The 25426-nt window shown below is 35.7% G+C and overlaps 1 protein-coding gene across 1 annotated transcript in view; it reads left to right on the top strand.

Annotated features, from left to right (window-relative positions):
- Positions 1 to 25426, top strand: part of ERC2 (ELKS/RAB6-interacting/CAST family member 2) — a 353494-nt gene that overhangs the window by 130092 nt on the left and 197976 nt on the right. Inside the window, exons 10-13 of the mRNA XM_059480170.1 lie at positions 15124 to 15261; positions 19894 to 20034; positions 20567 to 20707; positions 24123 to 24158. Of these exons, the coding sequence (XP_059336153.1) occupies positions 15124 to 15261; positions 19894 to 20034; positions 20567 to 20707; positions 24123 to 24158 (456 nt within the window). The remainder of the gene's footprint in view (positions 1 to 15123; positions 15262 to 19893; positions 20035 to 20566; positions 20708 to 24122; positions 24159 to 25426) is intronic.

Raw genomic sequence — 25426 nt, forward strand, 5'->3', positions numbered from 1 at the left:
GACACTGAGAACAATGTCATTAACATCAGAAGCAGGGATCATTTTCATTTTTCTTTAGCTTAATTTCCCATTCTTTGTAACACATTATGGTACTGTTTTTACAGTTTATAAAAGATCATTAGAAATATGTGACCCAATGTACATTCACTTAGTAAAGCCAGCCTGAATTTTCATCCAGTCTAAAACCATAGTTATGAGTCTAGGTCCTTGCACATTGAATTTCAGGATCATTATAAACTTGTCCAGCCTTTCCCTGAATGGATTGTCCTTTCCAATGAATTTGAGACCCACTGAGGCTAGAAGTCCAGAATTTTGTTGTCCTCCCCTCCTCTGTGCTCCATGACCTGCTTGCTGCTGCTGTTCTTTTTCAAGCCTACACTTTACAAGGAGAAGAGATGCATTACACACTTCTGCTTACTGGCCTGTTTGAAAATGAGCACTTAGCTCTGTAGGAGAAAATCACAAATTCCTCAAGTAGAGTTTCACGAGTTAGGAAATTTAAAAACTTTTATGCGACGCCAGTTCTGTAAACATGGTAATTTTTGAGTATCAGGTGTATTGTAAGTTTTAAGTATGTCTTAAGACTCTCAAGAAGAAATACTGACTACAATTGTCTACACTACAATAATAAGTTATTGTAGATCAAGTTATGCTATGTGGTTTGGAGAGGATTCCTCAGATGATGAAGAGAATGGGACTGTTGAACCCTCAGGTTGCTCATAGCATACACAAGTGCTCCCACACACAGTGTGTCATCTGCAAAGTGGGACTGAGCCTAATGAGGCACTTACATAAGGGTTTCACACTGCTGATGTGACACTGGTGCTGCTGGGGGGGAAGGAAGCTGCCCTTCAGCTCTGAAATGTCAATACTAATTAACAAAGTTACCTTTAAATATGATATTAAGTTTTATTCATGCTGAGAAAACAGCCAACTCACATGCTGGGAATTTTAAGCTGTGTGAAGAGTAATATTTTCTATTTAATAGAGTTGGGGGAAATTTCTTTTGAAGTGTGAAAGAGCTCAGTTATGTATAGTGTGACTGGGCAAAAGGGAAGGGGAAGTTGTCATATCTTGGAGGTTCAGTAGACCATAAAAGAATTATTTAGGGAAATAAATGGCTACCTATATATCTGAAAAAGAATCGGGGAAAATCAGAATTGTTTAGGAGAAAAGTATTTTTCTTGGAAGAAATGAAATTTTTCTCCAAAAAAATGTAGTAAAGTCTACTAATTTGAATTAAAAATTATAAGGGAAAGTTTTATAAGTGTAACAGAATAATTTTACATGGAGGTATCCTGCTGTCATGACTCACTTAGAAGTTTTAGCTGCTGACTGAGGCTGTATTCATGTAATTCCCTGCTCTTGGAACTGCATCTTTGAGTGGCAGCCTGGCTATTTCCCCACTGTCTCAACATGACAGACTCACCTGGTTTTGTACCTGCCAGCGGTTGAGCACTGAATCTTTGACAACTCATTGAAATGACACAAAATCAGATCCCCCAAGAAGCAGTGAGTGGAACAAAGTATTGCACAAGCCCAAAAGGCTTGTATGTCTTATTACATGCTGATGTTTTTCTTGGAAGCTTTCAAGGTCCGTGCTCCAGGTGAGTGATTTATGGCAGGGAAGAAGGAGCTTGGGTGGCTTCTCACCTTCAGTGACTGACTCAGACATTGATGTGGGGGATTCACAGGGATAGGCTCATCTCAAATCATAATTTTATGAAATGTTCCTTAGGAAAATAAATGAATCAGCTTGTTAATTATATGCAGTATTATGAGAAGACAGTTTTATATCTGAACTGATTCAGAAATGATACATTTTATGTATGATTTCATCTGAGATTTATTTTTATAGTCTAATGCGTGAAATATTCAACAATATAGTGACTGAATAGCATTAATCAGGATAAACCATCCTTGCCTAATCCTGAAATAAATAGATCCCACTGCCCTTGTTCACCTACTTGCTGGGGTAGGCAGTTACACTTGATCTGCAGCTTTAGCTAGTGTATATCCAAGTTTGTTATATCTGTGAGTGAAAAAGAAACATTTCCTACTAAGTATAAAAAGCAGGGTTATGCATTAGCAGTTGGGTTTTAGCGTTTTTGTAGTATATAAAAAATCTACTTTTCTGTTGGCATAGAATCAACCACCCTAATTTCCACATTGTTGGAGCTCCTTGACGTTGGCACTTGTGCTTTGCTGGTGGTATTCCATTGCTGTTCCCCTGACTGAGTCCTCTGAGACTAGAGACACTAATACCTCAGTAAACTGAGTATTTAATCACATTTGGAGAAAGATCACCCTTCACCTTTGAGTGGAGCTGTTACTGGCTTTATGAAATCATGAAGTTCAAAGACTCAGGAGTATGCATGCAGATAAGTTTAATGGTAACAATAAATGAGAATTGTTATCTTCATGCTTCTCCCTTCTTATTATTGTTACCAGATGTGGCTGGAGCTAGTGGTGCCAATTTGGTCAGATTGCTTTGATAATTTTCTTGTTGCCAAGCAGTATGTATTTCTTGGTGGGAGAATCCACAGTGGTATGCTTGAATACGAGTAGAGTGAGTCCAACTTTAGAATGGAATCTGAATCTAATTCACTTCCTTCTAACACACCTGACTTTAATTTTTAACGCCCAGCCAGGCACAGTGCTAAGATCAAAGTGAAACAAAGAGGAGGGAGTAAAGCAATTCTTGGGAAGTAAAAAATAAAAATGGCATAACATTGTGTAATCTTTCATATATGACAGAAATATTTGGCTTATTTACCGTTCACTTAAGAATAAATCTGCAGTAAATTTTCTAAAGGCACTTATTCCAGGAACCCCCCTTACTTATCAGGGAGAAAAATCAGGCCCACTGTATTTATTGCTGAAGAGATACCTTAATTTGACAGCAGAAATCTGCATTAATGTCCCCAGAAAGGCACAGAGTCTTTTATTGCTCTGTGCTTGACCCCATGCCAAAGTGACTGTACACCATGGGAACCTCTGCATGTTCCTCTCTACAGAGCCTTCTGCTGATCTTGAGGGAGGAGCTGCTAAAAGCCCACAGGAATCTGTCAACTTTTCATCTTAAAGCTTGTTGACAGACAGGATTGGGTAGGTGTTAAAGCACAATTTAAATTTGAGTGAAGTATCTGTTCTGTCCTATCCGAAATTCTTCATTCATGGTTAAGTCTGAGATTTTGTTGTGGCTGTCATGGGAACCATAAATAGTTTGATTTGAATGTTTGTCTAATATAAATCCATATCTTTTGAGATTCTTTGAATGTTGGGAGGATAGTAGACAGCTGATCAAATGGGAAGAACTTCAAAGTATAGAATTAGAGTATAGTAATAGAAAACAGGAGTTTGTTAATTTAGTTGCAAAAGAGGTCACCCCTGTAAATTGTCCTTGGGAGCTTCTCTTGTTGTGTTAGAATTACAATAATTAGATTTACAATAATTTCTTCCATGACATTTTGTGTTCATCAGTTCTCATTGTTTGCTCACTTTAACTGTTACTGATTTCTATGCATTGTCCATTTATGAAATATAATGTAATGTAATTCATCCTCTGTCTTGAAATTTTTGGCTTGCAACACTTTCCATGAATCCTTATAAATCCCCTCCTTGGGAGAGGTAGGGGGAAGAAGATACATCCATGGACAGGTAGCTCTTTTCTGTCTCTGTTCTGTAGCATTGAACTTGTAGCATCATTCAGTCCAAACTGTCAGGAGTATCTGCCATCTGAATGGGAGACACTGAAAATGGAGTTGTTGTCAGACTATTGTAGCTTCATTGCTAAGTGTTGCTCAAGTTTTTTGGAGAATTTTACAATCAAAATTATGTGCGTGTTCTTGAAGAGAAAGCCTGACAAAAATTGATTGGTAATAATTCTTTTGCTTGCAGAAGTAAAGAGATAGTCAATCTGTGTAATATATTGATACAACCTGTAATACATTGATATATTCCTCATCTCTAAAGGACTTCCCAGTCCTTGTTCTTAACTTCAAGCTCCTCACTCACCCCTCTTGTGAGGGTTTTATCCAGTGTCAAACCCCGCCATGCAGAGGGGTACATGGCTCACAGAGTGAACATGAAGCTCAGTGGGAGAGAGCTGTATCTGACAGCTGCTGAAACTTCTCATTGTCCTGCAAAGAAACATAAATCAGAGGAAAAAAAAGGAAATTTTTTGGTACAGTACGTCAGTGTCACTGACATTGCAGCAGCAGGTTACCTTCAAATGCATCTTCAGTATTATCCTGTAATTGCAAAAGGGGCAGTGAGTGTTCTTCATACATCCTTTCATCAAAGCTTTTACAGTAAATAAAAAAAAAAAATAAGGGAAACAAAATGGATAAGGATGGCTAAAATGATTAAAAAATTGTAGGCATTAAAGTCCTAATGAAAACTGATTCAGAGAGAAAAGTGTTTCTATGATAGGTGTAATTTATTAAGTTTCCTTTATTTTTGTGTAGTTGATGATATTAGAGTGAGGCTGAGTTTCACATACCAACCTGCTGGTTTGAGGTGATACAAGATAAAGGAAATTCAATCATTTTACTTCTTAAAAGACATTTTTCATATCAAAAGCAAACTATCTTAAACACAAAACCATATCAGATTACAGATTACTTCCTATTCAGACATTTCCATAAAAGCATTGCTGTCTTACCTTTGCTGCTATAGAGAAACTAAACTGTTCAGCAGATGTTGATTAAAGACATCCAAGTTGATGTGTTTAACATTTCAGTTTAAGTTTAGTGGTGCTTTGATAGTTTATATGTCTAAAGACGCTGCCTGGCCTGCAGTAACTAATGGTGAAACTCAATCTGTGCATTGTCTTTGGTGCAGCTATAGAGAGAATATTAAATTACATCTCACAGTAACAAGAATCTGAGCTCTCTGATCAACCTTTTGAACACTTCAACTCTTAATGGGTCTAAACCTATGTACATTGACCATATGTTAATTTAGAATGATTTAGAAAAGACATCTCTAAGTAAGGGGGCAGGGATCTGTTATTCTTCTGCAAAAGCTTTCCTTTCATGTAAATGTATTCCACTGTCTCTTGTATATGAATATAGATGGTTTCAGTAACCAAGGAGCTAAAGGGAAACTTTCCAATGGGAAGAATATTATTATTTCTGATTAATTGCTGCCTAACCATTTTAGCTTTGCTGCTCTGGGGTTTTTCCCTGCTTTTTACCACTGGTACTTCAGGAAACTCATATAAAATGATACCATGTGAAACTGGATTCTCCATTACAATGTTTTAAATGCGATTTGAAGGCCAGGGTGTTCTTATAGTAGAAATAAACATAGCTGTATTAAATTCCTATATCTATTTTTTATAGTAGTAAGAGAATAGGACTGTTATTTTTACTTTCAATGTAAATTTTTTTGCTATTACAAATTAAAAAAAATCATCTAAAATTAATTTCAATTTTTGGGGCATCTCTCCTCCCTTTTCCAACTTTCTGCCCCTTTATGCCTAATTTGAGAATAAAGTAGTGTAAAGTTTAATACTTTTCCTCTGTTGGTGATGTATTATATTATTAAGAAGAATATTTTACAAGAAAACTGGAAAATAGAGAATATGGGAAACCTCAAGAAAATTTGTAAGAGTGTGGAAAGAGATATGTAATTAAGGACTAAATAGGATTGAGCAGTTTTAAAGGACCATAATTGGAATGTTAAAATATATGTTATTTACAGATATAAGTTCTATGCAATTAATTTATTGTTTCAAATTAGGAGCAGTGTGCATATCTGAAAGTTTCTCAATTAATGAAATATTCTGGGATTTCTCTGAAACAATCCTGTAAAACTCACATGATCTGTTGAGTGAATTATCTGTCTGTACTCTTGAAGTCTTTGTGCCAAATATGTTTAATATTGTCACACAGTCCTGTATGAAAGGGATGTTGTGAAACTGTTCATAGAAGGAGATATGAAATTATGGTTATAATGTAATTATGACCAAATCTTCTGACAGAATTAGTTGTAGCATGTTGGCATTAGGCATTTGCTGTTTTTGGAGTTGTGTGTGATCTGAGTTACACTGTCCTTTGCCTTTGGAACAGTGTGATGATGTTTGAATGTGCATTTATTTTGCTTTTGTCTAGACTCTTGTATCTTTTATAGCTTTGCATTGGAATCAAAACTACAGGAGTTGTTTAAATGGGAAATGTATTGAGTTTCAAATTCAAACCTTACAAAGCATGTTAAATATCTCTTTAAACTTTCCAGGAAAGGAAATAAAGGTATTCTTTTCTTTCACTTAGGCTGGTGATTTAAAGAGTAACCTTAAGCCATCAATAGAAATATACAGTGGTGTTAGTAAAAGTAAAACAGATATTTTTAAAGTATTACAGTACACATGTGCATAAACTAAAATATGAAAAATAGACAAGAAAAACTGGGATACTGCAAATTATGATAAAGTTTAAATTTGGTGTCGATTCCTTAACTGGATTGCTAACATCAAGTATATGGTATTTCAGTGGAGCAGTGACTTTCTAGATTTGAAATATTTTATTATAAATCATAATTCTGGATTGAATAGGAAAAAAGTGATACAAGAGAGGAAGAATATAAGTGAAAAATACTTCAGGTAATAAAAAAATTATGGGAGTCGATTGAAGAGCGATCAAAAAGAATAAAAACAACTGCAGTTAACTGCAGTTAAGATGAGAGGGACTTATTTGGAGTGAGAATAACTTTTATCACATAATAACTTTATTCAGCATTTTCATTTAGAAAATATTCTTCATTGTTTCAGTTAGAGAAAAAAAACCCAACCACTTTTGAATGTAGATGAAGAAAAGGAGATGATGACTAGCCCAAAAAGAAATTTGGACTGTTAATGCCAGGAGGCTGAAGGCAATGATTAATACAGTTTTGAAAAGTATTTCAAATGGGATGTGGTAGTGAAAATTGCCAATATTCTGTCTGCAGAAATAATGGGTAGTGGAGCAAAAGATAACTGCTCTCTAAATGGCTTTTGTGTCATCCCACCTGAAAAACCATGTGTGATTTCAGACATCTTGTGGTCAAAAGAAGGATGGAAATATGAAAGTGTCAGACAAGAAGAATGGTCAAAGCCTGTTGGGTTTGGGTATCTGTCTAAAGTCAGTAGAGCTTAGGTTTTATTTCAACATTCTGAAGGGATAAATATCACAAATGAGGATAAATTATTTTGGACAGTGTAAATCTTAGAAAATGAGTAGCATGAAATCAGATTGACAAGGTCATCTATTAAGTGATTGGATAGCCTTCAAATGGGAAAGGAAATTCAATTATCATAGGTTTTTCATTGCTGGGTAACATAGGCAGTCCTGGAAAGGATCTTAGGGTATTACAGTGTGTTCCACTGCCCACAAGCAGGATTTGAAGGAGATTCTTACAGTGAATGAAAACATTTTTTTTTCTCTAGGGATTAAGTCAGGCTTCAAGCCTTTCCACATCACAACCTGCTCAACCTTTTCACTTTGAAATGAAGCAGTTTGTAAGGTTTCTGCCTGTTATTCAGAACTTAAGGTTATGGTTTTTTTCTGTAATGGAAATCTTTTTTTTCTGGATGTCTCTTTGTTTTCCTATCTTAATAATTTTCCTAAGGATATAAAATTACTATCTTACTCTTTAATAACTGTATTTATTTTAATAACATGTTATAAAGTGAAATAATTTAAATTAAAAGTAAGATAATATGCTTTTTAGTGTTTTTCTTGTAATACTTTGGATATCCAAACGAAATCTGCTTTCAGAACAGACTGGTCATCTATTTCCCAGCTTCTGTTGTTCTTCCTTTTCTATTACATCTATTTCCCTTTATATATTTCTGTATTTTAAAGCACAGCACACACCACACACCTTTTGTTTCTCCCTGTTCTTGTCCAGCCTTTTGATTTCTCTGTGTTCATTGCTCTGGAAAACTTCCCCAGCTACTGTCAAACTGGCTTCTGCTCTCTTTCTGCAGCCTCTTGAGGTGCCTTTTCTTACTCTATTTCTTTTGTAGTTTTCCTTTTCAGTGTTCCCTGTTGCCCAACACTTGTCTGTACAACTTGTCAGATGCCTCTCTCTTCTCACCATCTGTTAACTTTTACATGAGATGTGCTGTAACTTTTCAATCTGGACAGAGGCCCCCGAGTCTTCCCAGTTGATACAGACCTAGTAGGAATGACAAGGTACACCAGAAAATCACATTCAACTTCAATGATCTGTATTCAAAATATAAATAGTAGGAATGACAAGGTACACCAGAAAATCACATTCAACTTCAATGATCTGTATTCAAAATATAAGAATTCCAAAGCAGCTTTCTTTTTTTCCTCCATGTGAATTTACATTACAGTGTATTAAAGTAGATGTACTTCTCTCACTGGCATATGACATAGTGTAATAGTTTTTCATGCAAAATAGTCTTTAAAAATTTTGCTGTAAGCCAATGTAGCCTCTTTTATAGGGATATACACCAAATAGTACAAAACTGGCCATGAGTAGAATATCACCAGATGTTTTCAAGCAGCAGAAGGGTAGTATTTTTCATGGTTGACTTTGACTAGTAGTCAGGTGCTCTCAGTGTGCAAATTGGCCTAAACTTCAAAAAAATTTCAGTGATCAGCTTGTAACTCATAAAATATTGTGAGATGTAGGTACCCAACCAACCCAGCTTGAAAATCTGGCCCTCATATATATAGACAGACTTTATAAAAAGCATTAGCTTAAGAATGAATGTCTGCATCCTCTTGTCATAAATGGAATGATGTGTTAGTTTATTTTGTATTTCTGTATTTACTATCTGGAAAATACCTATTGCATTCTGAATTACATCACAGTAAATACATATAATGAGAGCAAAAGGTTTTCAATGGATGTCTCACAAGTCCTGCTTAGAAGAGTCCAAGAGTCAAGCTGTTTTGTTCAGAGTATTTATTGGCCCCTGAGGAGAAGGAGACAGAGACTGAGTATTTCCAGATACACAAGTGGATATTATCAGCCCAGGCTTCTTTTGGCCAGCTTCCTGGGGAAGGTTAATTTTAGCGTTAAGTTCCAGCTCTTTCTCAGCTTGAGTCTGGCAACAGCAGCCAAGCTCCGAGTCCAGGAGCTCCTTTCTGTGTGACAGCCTTCTCCTCTCTTGGCTGCTTTGCCCACTGACCTGCTTTTATGGCCCTGTAAAAGTATCAGCTGACTTGAGGGCAGAGCTCTTCCCTAAGCAGCCCTGGGGGAGTTTTCTTCTGCTCTCTGTATGAAAGCTCAGCACACACCTCTTTTTTCCTAATGCTTGTTGATTCCTCTGAATCCTTCCTGTACCTGTGCTTTGAATCCTGTATTATGGAAGGATCTAGAGTCTTACAGTAAGTACAAGTGGATGAATTATTTCCTTCAGTGACTGCACAATAAAACAAACATACATGCTTGTTTTGGAAGAAGAATAGGAAAAGATAGTTATACTTTTGATCTCCAATTTTAGTTGCATTTGTTCTATTTATTGATGCAATAGGATGCTCCCAGTTTCGATGTGTACATGAGACAGTAGATTGAGGTTTCTAATCATGGAATAAAGACAAATTTTAAAAGTCACATATAATAGGTACTAACCAGAGAATATTACTGCATATCCCAATAAATGACTCGTCCCCCACTGATCAACAGTTCATAGCTTCTTTTTCTTCTTTTTATATAATTTTTTCCTCTCTCTGAAATTATTTGGTATATGTATTTTCTCTTTAGGTAAAGTTCAAATAATATTGGATTTTTTAATATATAATAATAATATCTTATGCTTCTGTACTGTGCTCTTTTCCCTGAGATTTCTCTAATCCTCAGTTGATGCATTTAACAAACTGAATCATACAGAACAAATAATGATGTGGGAAATACTTGCACATTATGGGAGTAGACCTTTGAATTCTACCACAGACTGACTTACTTTCCTTACCATACTCTGGGAAAGTTTAATTGCTGTGTTACAGCTGTTCAGAAGCTTGATATCAATGTAAATTTCATGTCTTCATTAATATAAATTTTTTGCATTTGCAGCTTTATGAAGATACAGTGGTGGATATGTTGGATAGACTATCAAACAAATGGATAGTCAGAGTGAACATATGGGACTAAACTGTTTACAGCAAGAATGTCTTCTAGATTTTAAAATATTCCTCTATTCTTCCACTGCTTACTCCTTAGGGCAGAGCTTTGTTGTAAGAAAATGTGACATTTTTAGTAAGATACACATAAAAGCAACTCTTTTTTTGCTTTTATATAAGAGCAACTCTTAGTGCTCTTCAGGGGGCTGAACCTCATGGCTGTGCTTCTGCTATCAGTGTTAAAGTATGTGATACTTTGCTTTGGAAGGAATACTCCTAGTTAATGCTTGTCCATCTACCTACTTAAAATGAAGAACAAGTGAAAGTTACTGGCACTGGTTGAGGAAGCATTTTGGGGCAGTCTCTTTCAAGCCTAAAGGCAATCTGCAATGTCAAACTGTTGAAGCAGAAATTCTCCTTCAGTGGGCTCATTTTATTATTGGAAGTTCTGCTTAAACTAAGAATTGCATTTAGGTAGTATTGTGACTCTAAGTAAAATTTCCCCTCTCACTTCATAGGCTGAAACTCTAAATAGCTGCTGTAGAGCATGTTAATTTTCAAATATAGTGCCTGATAGGATATTTAATAACTGTACCGTTAATAACTTTGTACCATTTGGTAAAAAGAAAATTGCTAAAAATCAATAGTGCTCTCCAAGAACTATATCTCTATATTAAGTCTACTATTAATATTCAGACCGTTATATTTTTACAGCCATGGTAATGTAATTTCATTTTTTTGGTTGTTTGATTACAAATCAAGCATGCACACATTCACAGACACCAGAAGGAGATGTTGGGATGTCTGTAGACATCTATTTTGCTGAGTCACTACTAAAGCTGGTTTCATGTTCTGGGACATCCTGAGATGTTTCTGAAAATGACCATATGAGTGAGAACATTTACCATGAGTCTTACTAATAAAAATAAATTATGTGTAAGTAGCCATTTAGTTTTATGTTTGAACTATGCCTGTTTTTTTCTGTTTTGATCAATAGTTACATTACTTTTGTCTTTTGCTATCTATGTCTGTAAGGCAGAAGCTGAAGTCTGAAAATGAATACTAAGTTTTAAAGTAGTCATAGATAATGCTCATGTTGGATGAATGCTGCTTATGAAATCCCTTTTTCTTGTTTAAAGTAGACTGTAACAGTATTTGGAAAATTGTTTAGTAGAATTTAATTTCCTAAAATACAAAGATTTTTTTTTAATGAAATGATACATACAAAAATTCTGTTTTCTCTCCTAGGTTTCAATTTTAAATTTATATAAAACTAAACTGATGTTATTGATTTTACTTCACTGGAATTGACATAGTCTGTGCTTCAATGTGAAACAAATCTTGAAGACTTCTGCCTATAGAAATTTAGAATAGAGCAAAATGAACTTTTGGAGTAAAAAACCCCATTGTTACAAAATACTTATTGTCTGAGCTATTTAAAACTCAAGTAGAGAGAAGAGAGGGAAATAGTTGCTGCTAAGTTTAAATATATGGCTTTATGGTTTCATTAGCTGGGACCAAGAAGTCTTAGATAATGTCTCTTTTCCAGGTTCTTAAATTCTCTTACACTTTAATGCATATCTCTGAAGGCAAATTGTTACAGCCTGGAACATTTTCTTTGATTGTATAATTTTCTTGCAAGTTTCATAGTACAGTACCTTAATTTTGACAATGAAAGGAGTTTTCTTTTGAGAACTTGGGTTACTGGAGACTTTTAAAGCCTGTCTGGGGGTGAGATTTAATTTAATCCCTTGAGTATTTAATAAGCATTCCTGAGACTGTCGCCAAAAGGTGACAAGATTAGCACTTGAGGTTTATTGACAGGATGCCTCATAGGAAAGACATTTATCTGATGGGGTATTGTTTTAAAAGAAGGAATAAAGTCTGGGTTAAGCCCTGGGAATATACACACTTTCTGAAATGCAGAAAGAATAGAGCACTTTTCATCCTGGCACAGGGAATAGCAGTTCACAGGGGTAAGAAATAGATGTTGACAAAACTTCACAGTAACTAACTTCCTATCAGAAAAAATAAGAACTTGAGGATTAAGATGGTCTTGACAGTCTCTGCCACAAACTGAATTCAGGCATGCTCAAAAGTCATTATTCAGTGAGAGAATTGTATTCTTGCATAAACGCTTGTACCCAAATACATTTGTGTGTTAGAGAATGACGGAGGTTACCAGAGGGTTTGTTGTTTCTGGATTTAAAAATCACAGGAAGAACTAAATCATATCTTGTGTTCCAAGATTTTAGCATGTGAGACCTCTCAATCTCTTTGTCTCCTGTAATCTTGTAGAGAGAGCTCTGGGATTACCTGGTCATGAAGTCTTGTCTGCATCAGTAGGTCTTGGCTAATCCTGTGCCCATCCCAAATGACAAATACTCTGTGGTACTGATTCTGCTTTAGCATACCCCAGTGTGGTCCTGTTCCCATCAAAGTATTTCCTTCAGGTTTATATAGCACAAATAGAAGAATAATTAGATCCTTTCCTCTTATTTTATCTATGGAGTATGTATTGAGTGACTTATTTTAAAGCAGTTGTGATTCAATGGGGATGTTTTTAATTTGCTGCCTGTTCTCTTTTACCTCTGAGGAAAGAATTTTGTAAATGCTGAATAATTTTAGAACATGTTTTCTTGGTTAAGGGTTGGCTCATATTTTCAATTAGTTTTAAGAGGAAGGAAATCGTGTAAATGCTGTGGAATTCAGATAAGCACTGTGCATAGGAAATAAGTACTTTAATTTAGGGTGCCTAGAATTGGTAGGTCAAGCTGATGATAGTAAAGGAGCAGATCTTAACTTTGTTTCAAAGAACATGTAATCAATATTCACTCTCCTGTTTTATTTCCCTTTTACTTGAGAATTTGTTTTGGTGAAGCTGAAATGTGCAATTGCTTAAGTATTCCACAGGGTGTCATGAGGCAGTTGTTGGAATCATTAATACTTGGATGAAGTAAAGAAAGAAACAGAGTGTGCAGTCCTCTGAATGCCAGTTAATGTAATTTTAGATGTGACTAATACACATGCCATAAAATAAAAAGTTCTTAACTCATTAACACGTGTATCATGTTTCTGTATCTGTATAAAATATACACACGAAGAAAAATATTGCAAGAGGTCATTCACAAGAGTAAGCTATTCTATGTCAGGTCTTCCCAAAAAGACCTTTCTATATATTCCTTAGTATTTTATAGTTTACACAGCAAGTGGAATCTTTGGCTCATAGCAGTAATCTGATACACCAAGCGATGTATATATTAAAAAAAAAAAGGAAAAAGAAAAAAAGGTACAAGACTTGTGCTTGACATACTATAAAGAATTTCTAATTGAATTGTGCTCCTTCAAATTTACTTTCAAATTTTGTTTTAATTTTTATTTAAATTCTTTTAAAATTTAATTTTTTGGAAACACACTTTATGCAGTGCACACAGCTGTACTGTGGATTTTATGACTTGTTAATTGTAGATATATATGATGTCAAAACTTCAGGATTTTTTCTCCCACACTTGTATAATGTAGTAGGACGAGAATTTTTACCTAGGTGTGCCCCAAATTAAAGTGTATTTGATTATGGTGGTATGTTCTTACATATGGAGATCAAATTTTTATTGATGTAACTGTTGATTTCTGCAGAGCTGCACATGCATTGAATTCAACTTCAGATTTGTAAAGAAATCTTTAAAATCTTTTAACTGTAAAACTTCTGCTTCTCTTAAACTCTAAGTTTCTTTAAATGGAAAGATATTGGCTATGTGAAAAAAGAAATCATTATAAAATGAACAGGAAAACTGAGTGCATTTCAGTACAAGAGAACGTGATCCAAACTGAAAAAAATCACTGATGAAAGTAAGAGTTTGAATATCTGTTGACAGTAATAATTTGTCTAATGTTGACAACGTATTTAAAACCAGTTTTGTGCAAATGATACTTCATGGATTTTGGCATATTTTCTTATATTATCTGAAGTGGCATACTAAAATAACAGACCAGTTAATTTTCTTGTTACTATTTGTTTGTATGAAGTCTTAAGTAACAAATCTTGGGTTTTTGCCAGTTGGTGCATAATAATGAATGGCACTGAGAATGCAGGATGGAGGGAGGGGGATTCCTCCAACAGACAATTAATGAAATTTTACACATCTGACACAACACACACCACACACACACCGCCCTGCATTCTGCCCAGAGGTCACAGTGCCTTGCAGCCACAGAAGGGGATTGCCATCACAATCATTAGCTGAGTGCTTTTATTCACATTTGCTTCCGAAGTCCACATTGCTTTGTGGACAACTTCTTGTGCAAAACCTTTGTGATTTAACTCTTCCTGAATTAACCACTATCAATCATGACAGTGTGCTTATAGGTACTTGAGCAATATGTTCAAATACTTTCTAGATGAGGAACCAATTTTATTTAAAGAAGTTAAAATATCCAAAATAGAGTGACATACTTGAAATATTCATGGAGGTGAAGAAAGTGAATGGAAGTGGTGCCCCTTGAGATTTTTTGTTTGGTTGTTTGTGGGTTTGGCCTTTTTAAGAACAAACATCCTGATCTCTGCCCAGCTTAGTTTTCCTTACAGCAAGGCATCATGGAAGAAGAGATTTTTAGATAGGCAGGTTATAATCTTTCTTCTTCCTCATTTTAAGGCTCACTCAAATTGGTTTGCCTCACCCTTTTTTGGTCCTTCTTATTGAACTAGAATATACTAAAGGGGTAATTCCCGACATACTTTGAATTACTGAGATAACTCAGTACCTTAAACTAGAGTGATTAATATCAGAAAATATTTAAATAATAAAATACCTGACTGCAGTGAGATTTTCCCTTTACTTTATTGGAAAATTATACTTCTTCAGCAAAAGAAAACAAAATAGAAAGAACTGAAGTTTAAAACTGTTGATGATATAGCAGTTACACACCTGGCAGTATAATGAGGCATGTGTATCATATGTGTGATGTGTAGGCACTCAGCACCCAGGTCCCTCTTGGAATGTTATGACAAGGTTGATGATTATTGTAATGTTTTTATTCACAGATTGAAAATCTACAGGAGCAACTTAGGGACAAAGACAAACAACTAACTAATCTGAAAGACAGAGTGAAGTCACTGCAGACGGATTCCAGTAATACAGACACAGCACTGGCAACCTTAGAGGAAGCCCTATCAGAAAAGGTAAAGTTTTCTCTTGAAAACCTTTATGTGCTGCTCTTGTGGGTGAAGTGTGTGCAGAAAATATGCTTCTACGTTGGCATGACAGCTCTCCCAAAGGCTGGGGGCCTTGTCAGGGAAGCAGGTGGCCCTGTTGTGGTAGGATGAGCAGGAATGACTGTGAGGGGATGAACTGACACAGAACTTGGAGGGGAAGGAGTGATGCCCTTTGAATGCTTATGGAGAAAATGGTCCAGGACATGGGAAGATTTTGCCTTAGTCAGTGGGGTGAGTGGTTATTCCCTGAAAGAACTGAAAGGCATTGGACACCTGACTTTAAGAAGGTAGAATTTTCGGCATTTTTCTGTCTTTGTGATCTTGATTATCTTGTTATTTTTCCCATTAACAGTTGGCTGTACCAACTGTTACCTTGGCTTGCTGTGAGCACTATTGGCTTCCTACACTTCATTTTTAAGGGAAACTGTTTCATTAAAAAAATATTGAGCATTCCTTTTTTTTTCCTTTACAAAGTCTATGCCTTTAATTTGAAAATACCTAGGAGAAGGGATAAATCTGGACTGTTTAAATTAGTGGCAACATTCCTACCAGTTTCAGTGAGGTCAGGTTTCTTCTTTCAGTTCACTTTGAATACGAGGTAATGCAAGTGAATTTATATGCCAAAAAAATTAGTACAAATACCCACGTTTTTCAGCTCACAGATCTTAATATATACTACTCAAATGTGAACAGTAAAGTAATATGTGTGTAATCCTATGAAGGTACTTATGACTGCATATGGCTCGAAAATGCTGCTGTGGTGTTGGCACTGACACATACAATGTTCATGTCAAATTTTTTATTTCTTGTGTGTTTAATTGATTTTCTTGCATTTGCTTGGTCAACAACAGTGAAAAAAGTTCTTATTGGTGTTGCGCCATGTGGATAAGCATTTATTTATACAAAAAATGATACATTTCTGTAATCTTTCACTGCTAATCTGGACAGTGTTCATCAATTTCACAGCATGTTAATAAAAAAATGACAGAAAGTACTTTTTGATCTGTTTTCTCTCCTTGCAAACTATCTTTCCTGGATTAGTCACTGTCCCAAAATGCCCATAGAGGCAGCTGAGGGTTTTTTAAAATAGTCCTTTGGGAAGCAGAGTGACTTGCATAGAGTAGGAGACCTGCATAGGAGTCGGAGGCAAGCACCACTGCCGAATAAGGATTGAGATTAGCTCTGAACAATGGGGTGCTTGATCTGAGAGCATGAGCCACAATGAGGAGGAAGTTTCCAAGGTAAATGCATCTCTCTGTAGGATTTTGATTGTTGTATAGGGAAATCACCCTCAATTTCTTTTCCATTGTAAGTCCCTTGAAGGCCGCACCAGGAAGGGCAGATTTTTTGAAGTCAGGGGTGATTTCTGGGATGAAGTTACACACTGAAAGAAGCCAGTTGCCATCCTATAGAAATTCCAAATGGACAATTACACCTGGCTTTCTTCTGTCTTCTGGCAGCTAAATACTTTGACAGTGTCTGTTTACACATGTGCCTCATTCCTTTCTGTGTCCAGCTTCCCAATTCCTCCTGACTGCTCTCAGTAAATTTCTTATGCAGCAGCATCTTCTTCAGACCTACAGACTTTATCAATAGTTATTAAATATTTCCATTGGGAATACTGCTAGAAATCTGGGATAGAGGTTTGTCCAAGTTGGACAACACGGGAACCCTTAGTGAGTTGTTTATTAGCAAGTGCATCAATGTAAGTGCTTTTATCAATTCAGCATGTAATGCTGTCAAGAAAGGATGATGCTTTCATTTAAGAATACCTGGTCTCCATTTTGTTTGCATGCTTTTTCTTTCTAGGAATTGTATCAGACATTTTCAACTATATAATTTTGTGTTTGTACTCTGAGATTAGGCTGTTTTTTGCATTAAATTAATTCTTTGTCCATTCAATAGTTTTTAGATTTTTAATTAAAAAATAATGAATAAAATACTTCAGGACTGTCATGGGAAGCTCTTTTTAAATAGAAATGAAATTTATTCATACAAGTTTAGCTAACCACAATTTACTGGAATCTGATAGAAATGCTTTTCTTAGCATCTGCAGGAAGAAATGAACAAATTAAAACATGATCATATGATATTAATGAATTATAAAGCTGTTTTTAAAGTCCAAAACTCAAATGTGTTCCTGCAGTTTTCTTGAAAATACACAGATTAAGATTTTGGCTCTGAATTAGAAAATGTGTCTCCTTATTCTTTATGGAAATAGATTTTTCCAAGTATCTGTCTCTTGATTTTCTTTTGTATTTAGTGATTAGGTGTCTTGGGAACACTAAATGAGAAATTGATGTAGATATAATAAAACCATGTCAAATTTTCCCTCTTTTAATCTTATAATTTTTCTGATGATATTGCTGGCGTGATTTTTCCTCTTGTCAGGAAGCAGAAACAAATCAACTTCAGTTGCATTTGAGTTCATTTTGGAACTAAGCTGCAAAACATTCATTCAACTATTTATCTCTAATTTCAGAGCCTCTAAGCACTGAAAATTTGTGGCAGCAATAATAAGGATTATATTGCAATTAAAAAAGAAAAAAAGGTTTGAAAATCAGACTGTGCAAAAGTGCTATCAGCTGCCTTGATGTTATAACAAGAAACTTTTCAAAGAATATCTCAGCTCTTGGACTGGCCCAAAGCAGCTCAAGAGGTTGCTTTCATGAAGCTGATATTTATAAAGTTGGTCCTACTGTAGCAGCATACGGCAGATAAGCAATGGAGTATGTCTGATAATGGAGCTATATGCTGGGGCAATTCAGTTCCTGCTTCTGTGATAAAGTGCAAATAGATTAGACCTGTGAGGTTCCAGATTAGTGCATAAGGAAAGCTGCCCAATGCAAACAAGACTGAAACAAGAACACATTGTTGGGATTTCTGCAAGTTAGCTGTTAATCAAGCAAAACATGGTTTATTAGGGCCTTTTAACACGCTTTTGACATTTAGCCTTGAGCAGCTGACAGATAAATTAGTCTTCTTTTGTGATTGACTGAGAACAAAATACACTGTTCATTGAAAAGATGAAATAGTGTTATGTTTAATTTGTTGTAGATGAAAAAATCATTTGGGTAAATAAATCTTCAGGAAGGAATTGGTAAAAAATGAATTCTGAATATAACCAGGTGGAATCTGAATGTTTATGATTATTAAACTATTCTGCTTTATGGAGGCTGGCATCTTTAATATTAATGTTCAAACTATAAAGAATTTACATTGTTTGTTATTAGGATTAAACCTGAAGCTATTTAGTGTCATGAGTTTAGATTGGAAGGATGTTAAAGATCATCACCTAGTTCCAACCTCCTTGCTGCGGGAGGGGACACCTTCCATTAGACCAGGTTGTTTCAGCCCTCAGATCTTCCTGGCCCTCCTGAGGAGCCTCTGCAGCACCTCTGTGTCCTTGTGTGGGGGCCCCAGAGCTGGAGCAGTTCTCCCCCAGCTGGGTGGCAGGAGGGCAGAGTCACCTCCCCTGAGCTGCTGGCCACGCTGCTTTGGATGCAGCCCAGGAACGCAGGTGGTGCTCTGGGCTCTCAGTGCTCCTGGCTGAGTCATGTTGAGCTTTTTGTCACTGTACACAGCCAAGTCCTCCTCCTCTGGGCTGCTCTGTCTGTTGTCTGCCCAGCCTGGGATTGCCCTTAGCCAAGTGCAGGACCTAAATTATGTTACTGCTGTGCCCCCTGACTGCCACCGTCCAATGATCCCAGTGGTTCTTCTGATACTCTGCTTAAGGACTTGCTCCCAATTGGAATGCACTTCTAGTGGTTATTTCATTCTACCCTAAGTATTTCTCTGATTGGTGTTTGCATCCTCCAAATATTGATGAAATGTGATTTTGTAGAACATAATCAGAGCTTAACGAAACCATACTACTGTGTTTGCTTTTTCCATTTCACCCTTTGAATTAATCATCCAATCAATGGCTGGTGATTGTCAGCAAACCTTGAAATAGTTATTGGAGATCAGCAAAATATACAGAAACATGGCTGAGTTTAAATGCCTGTAGGGTTACTGTTAATTAGACAGAGAAAAATCTTCCTTTGGGTTTCTTAATTTGTATTAGGGTACTTTTTCTGTGTCTTGGACAACTGTTTTTTTGACATCTCAAAATATGATACATGTAAACTGTAAGTTACTGATAGCAAGTGGCTGATTAGATCTGGAACTTTGACATCATATTGCAAGCACTGTAGAGTAATAACAAAATTGAAGCTGAGTAAACTGGTCATGGCCTCTACGGAAACTATTCATGGCTTGTTTTGAACTTATTTTCAAGACTTTAATCAATTATGAACACAGGAAATACATTACTGAAGTGAATATCTTTCCACATCTATCACAAAACTAAACATACTTGTATCAGTATAGATCTTTAATGAAGTTCCTGTACTGTGTTACTCTTATCAAATATTTAAACTTGATCTTATGATTTTGAAATCTAGAGAAATCTTGCATTGACTTTAATGCCATTAACTCAATCATCCTCTGCTTCTGCAGGTTTTTTTAATAAGTGCTACATAATGCAAACAAACTTAATACTGTCTTTTCTTAAAATTATTTCCAACTTTTCTGTTTTGCAATTCTTTCCCTTGTTAGGAAAGAATAATAGAGCGTCTGAAGGAGCAAAGGGATCGAGATGACAGAGAAAGACTTGAAGAAATTGAATCTTATAAAAAAGAAAACAAGGACCTGAAGGAGAAGGTTAATGCCTTACAAGCTGAACTGACAGAAAAAGAGGTCAGTCTTTTCTTAAAAACTCTGCTCTTCTATCTATGTCATTATGATGAAAGAAAGTGCTGAGGATTACTCTTGAGTTGTGTCAAGTACTGAAATTCTGCCACTTCAGTGTTCAGCTTCAGAATTGCTGGTTTTTTAAGCGTTCTTCACAGTCCATATTTGTACATAAAATATTGCTTCAGTTTTTACGTAGTTGTGCATCGTTATCTCTTTGTCCTTTACCTAAGCTTCCACTAGGCTCAAATATTCAATTGCTGCTCCTGTTTTTGTCAGTTGGAGAAATGGTTTTCAGTGTGTTTGTACCTCCAGAATATAATGAGCTTGTCTGTACTATGAATGTTTGTGTTTCAGTGCATGCCAGCTCCTGTGGTTCCAGTTGTATGCACAAAATGGTGTCTTTTGCTATCAATGCTTATCTTTGAGTCCGCTCTTTTTGGGGGAGGGGGAGCAGGATCCAAGTGATTGCTAAGTTGGCAATGAGTCAGTATCCTGGTGACTAGGAATTAACTTTTTACTCTTGGTCGTTTTCCAGTCTAGTTTAATCGATCTCAAAGAACATGCATCTTCATTGGCATCAGCAGGGCTGAAAAGAGACTCCAAACTTAAGTCTTTAGAAATAGCCATAGAACAAAAGAAAGAAGAGTGTAGTAAGTTGGAAGCACAGTTGAAAAAGGTAAGTTCCATCTTAAAACAAACAAACAATCAGCAAAACAAAAATCAGCATCCCATACCTTCATTTTGAAATGATGAGCTTATTTCCTCTTCTGGAGTAAATCTAGAATCTACCCATCTTATGCTGTTTGCTGATGCTTGCATCAAGTACTGCTTTTTTTCAAGAGGTTTGTACCAAAGCCACTAGTGAGCCTCAGAAATTGTCCTCAGTAGCTCTATGAGGGAATTTTGAGAAGCTGCAACAAATAGATGAACTGAGATGGAAGAAAAAGGGCAGAAAGGAATTACCAAACCAGCAATTTATGTGTGTGTGAATTAACACCACTTTTAGAAGTAAACTGAAATGTTTGTAGGATGAGGACAAAAAAATAAAAGCTTGTCTAAGAAATGCTGGAATTCCTAATTAAAATTCAACTAAAATCAGCTTCTAAAATGAAAACTATAGCTAGGTTTTATTTTGATGTATTTTTGGCTTTGTTGGTGAATACATGTTTGTGATAATTAAGCAAAATATTCAATAGTTTATATCAGCTGGCAATTCAGTATTTCTCTTCAGCAAGAAGTGGAAGCAAGCATTTAAAGGAAAACGTACAAACCCTGTATTTTATTACATGGTTTTACTTAAATTGCTGCAATAAACTAGATTTTGCTTAAATGATTTGCAAGTGTTTTGATACCATTGTTTCTTTGACCTTTCTCTGTGTTGTAGTAATGTCTGCTCTCATTGTTCTCATTACGTATTTGATGGGGTCAGGCATTACGTTTGCCTTCTGCAATTCATGACTAAGTGTACATCAAGTGTTGTTTTTGTTTTTTTTTTTTTTAATATTGGTATAGTTTTTAATTTTCTGGTAATTATTATTTGTTCTGTGAATGTTATCACTGTTAGCATAATATTCTGACACTCTTTTTACCCAGGTTGAGTAGTATCCTGCTCAGATTAAGCATTGTTTCAATAGCCTGACCTGTGAAGAAGGTATTGCAAATTATAAAGGATACCAGCGTGTAAACCTTATACTTGTATTCCGTCTTAATTCAGAATGAATATGTGCAAGTAGGTGCCTGCATTAGATCTTTAGTTGAGAGGAAGGGAAGCTTTTTTCAATAAACATATACAAATGGAAACACAAATAATTTAAATGTCCGATACCTTAAAAATGCTATTGATGGTAGAATTAAAAGCTCCAAAAAAAAGATTTATCTGGGAAGTAATTTAAGTTTGCTTTAGTTTGTTAGAATAAATTGTTGTTTGCTTTGCACTCCACTTCAACGGATACTTCATTACCATCTGAAATGTATTTTTTTCTTCATTAAAAAAAGATAGTTAAAAGAGCCCTGGAAGCACAGATCACTTAAAAACCCCTCATCAAAATCCTCTTGAAGGACTTGAAATCCTAAGTCAAACGTTTATGACTGTACATTTAAACACATCGTACAGTAATGGAAAAACAAGCACTTAGAAAAGTCAGAGAGTGTCTGGGATGTCTTTTATATAAAAAGGGAGCATGTTTCTTGTGTATAAATACAAACAATTATTGAATGAAAGTTGAAAACATAATAGTTTTATTATATCATAAATGCAGCATAAAGCCCCAATGGAAATTCACCCACCATTTGTAGGAGACCAGGTATTTCCACAATAAAATGCAGTTACAGCCTCCTTTCTGGGCATGCTTAATTGAACAGAAACAGTGACTGTTAATGACAGTAGACTCCAAACAGTCATTTTCAATTCACATTTTCTTTAATGAAATACTTTATGTTCAAACCTGTAAATACCCTGCGTTAAAAGTAATTGGTCCCCAGAAAAATACCTGCACCGTGTTCTCACTCCTCAGGAAAGTGAGTGAAACAGAAACCTGGGTCACTCTTGCACATGTCTGGCTCAGAGGAGGAGGGGACAGCACCAGGGTCATAAATGAGCCCACGTGTCCCAGGAGTGTGCTCACGTGTGAGCATCAACCCCTGCAGGAGCAGAGGCATCTGGCAGTTTGCTTCTCTTTCCAAACCCATTCCAAGGGGCTGTCTACCTGAAAAAAATTCCAAGTAGCTTACACAGTACTCCTCTCTAAAAATATCATGGAGGAGGCACTTTGTTATGCTGCTGTAAAATAATTATAGTTCAATGTTGCTTTATAAGTTTTAGCAAGTTAAACTAAGAAATATGTAGGTAGTACTGTGTGCACGCTTGCTGGGAGTTAGTTTTGCATGAGCACTAATGGTGGTAAGTGTCTGAAGGAAAGTGTGCACAAGGGGCAAGCCTGAACTGAAATTGTAAATAAAAAACACCAAAGCAACTACTGGAGTTTCTCCTTCCCGACTTTCCCTCCTTTCTGGTTTTTTTGGAGACAATAGGATTCATTTATTGATAATAAAGATGGATTTTATTGGATCTGATTAGATCCAGATATTTTTTAGAACTGCATAACTGGGTTTTTTTTACATTTTGGCAAGAAGAAATATGCTGATTCTAAACCCATGATTTCACACAGTACGCACATTTCAAAAATAATGAAGAGGATATTTGTACAAAGTAATTATTTATGTGACTGTGCTATATTTTGGTATAAAAAGTACTGCTTTAAATTATAGACATGCTTATTGGACATTTTGTGACAAATATTGTGGATTGAAATACATAAAAAATTTTAAAAGAAATAATTCTAGATACCAGAGAATGGTCAATGCTTTTTTCCCAAAATTCCGTAGATTTTTGTTGACTTACTTTGTATTGCTACTTGTGAAAGAACAGCAGGAGAATTACCAAATAGGTAGCCAAGTGTTTTCTATATATGTGTGTACATATAATCTTTATTATCCACTCCAGAATTTCCTCCTTTTGTTGTTTTTCATTATCTTAAATTTACTTGCTTACTGACATATTTGCAGTTGCTAAAGTACTATTTGCCAAGCTGTACTGTTTGAAAGTCATTCTGCATAGAAAATTCAGTATTGTATTAAACAAAAGCAAAGTAATAAATTTAATGATACTATTTAATTAATCTTTTATTATTACTGTCTTTGAAGCTTTGGTGATAAATTGCAGCCTCAGCCAAAAGCACTTCTCGTGATTCATTGCTTGAGACCAGCACTTAATGTATCATCAAAAGTGGACACCTCTCTTTATTTCATGGGTTATTTAACTTGAGAAAGGGAAAGTAACACAAACCTTAAGTTTCTTACTCCAGCTATTCTTTTTTAGGAGCCAAAGTCAACATTTATGTTTCCCCAGTGCCTCTCACTTTCACCAAGGAATGTTTAGAATCTTAAATTTCTACTTTTTTTTTCTTTTTTATTTTTTTTAATGACATGTTCTTCTGTGCAAATGCACTGGTTTTGTTGAGCTAATGCTGTTTTCCTGGATCTTTCCTTCTTTTCCTGTCTGTGCTTCACTCCCTACCAACTTTGCAATGTAGCAAGCTGAGCAGTTGTTCAATCAGATGTACAATCCAGTAAGTTCATGTTTAAAATGCCCGCTGTAACATATGGAAGCATGAGGATCCATTCCCTTACTGTGTTGTGCTCTTCCTCTGTGGAGCTTTGCAGAACACTCCTGGTGCTCACTCTGCTGTATCCATTATATCCAAATAAATTAACTTTGTGGACTTGAAGGCCTGTTTAAGAATCCAAAATGTATTAAATAGGTACATATTGTGTTTCTGAGAAAACAAACGTCCTTTAGGTCCTCAACTTCTCCATTAGAAAATGCATGCAGAATTTTTTTTCCTTTTGCTTTGCTTTTTAATTCCTCCTTGTACAGTACTTTATTTGATCCTTCAAACTTATATAACTCCTAATTTATTCAGTTTATCTTCAGTGACTGAGTTAATTAGATGAATAATAATATCTAGGAAATGACTGGCAGTATTTTCAAAAGTCCATATGACTAAAATAGATTAATTCTACTCATGAAAGTGTATACATTTAGCATACACACATTAGGAACATGGAAACTAGTAATTAAGTGAAGAAAATAGTGAAATATAAAATGATAAATGCAAAAGGCAGTCTTTGCAAAAGTGCAAAAGCAGAGTATTGCTTTGGCTTCTTTACCATTAATATTCTCACAAATGCCTGCTTTAATTGCACAATATCTCTTTTAACTTGATTCCCTCAATTTGAGGAAGAGCAGCAACAAACCTTTTCTCTGCAGAGAGGAGTTTCCATCTTTTTGGCTGAGACTGGTCCATTTAATGTGCTGTGAGCATCACAGGACAGAAAAATGATGTAATTGTAAGAGCAATTTAAAAGCTATAGTTTACATAGTAATCCTAGTCAGAATTACTCTGTAATTTGGAGAGTGTATATATAGAAGAAGTGGGTTTGTAGCTTAAGTAATGTGATACTGCACATTAGAGGAGGAATTGCCATCACTGGAGTCAGTGGGAGCTTTGCCATGGATGTCCATGCACCAGGATTCCAGCTTTGGAATCCATCTGTTAGGGTTAGGTTTTGTAGCTCCAACCATGTCATGGATATGTCAGGACTTGTGTATGGGAAAAGAGATTCCCACACAATCTGCTCTATTTACTTTTGGAGTTATTGGTTACCTTGTTTAGAATTTAGTCATAAATTGTAGCACAATAGCATAAAACTTGATATTATCACCTCTACCTTCTGGCACAGGGCTGGAGAAAGAGCTTGTCCCTTTCAATGATAAAACCCTTTTTTTCTGTATCATTTTGGGTCACTTTTGTGGTAGTTCTGTTTCTATTCATGT

The sequence above is a fragment of the Ammospiza nelsoni genome, chromosome 11, assembly GCF_027579445.1.
Source record: "Ammospiza nelsoni isolate bAmmNel1 chromosome 11, bAmmNel1.pri, whole genome shotgun sequence".
NCBI classification, from domain to species: Eukaryota; Metazoa; Chordata; class Aves; order Passeriformes; family Passerellidae; genus Ammospiza; species Ammospiza nelsoni.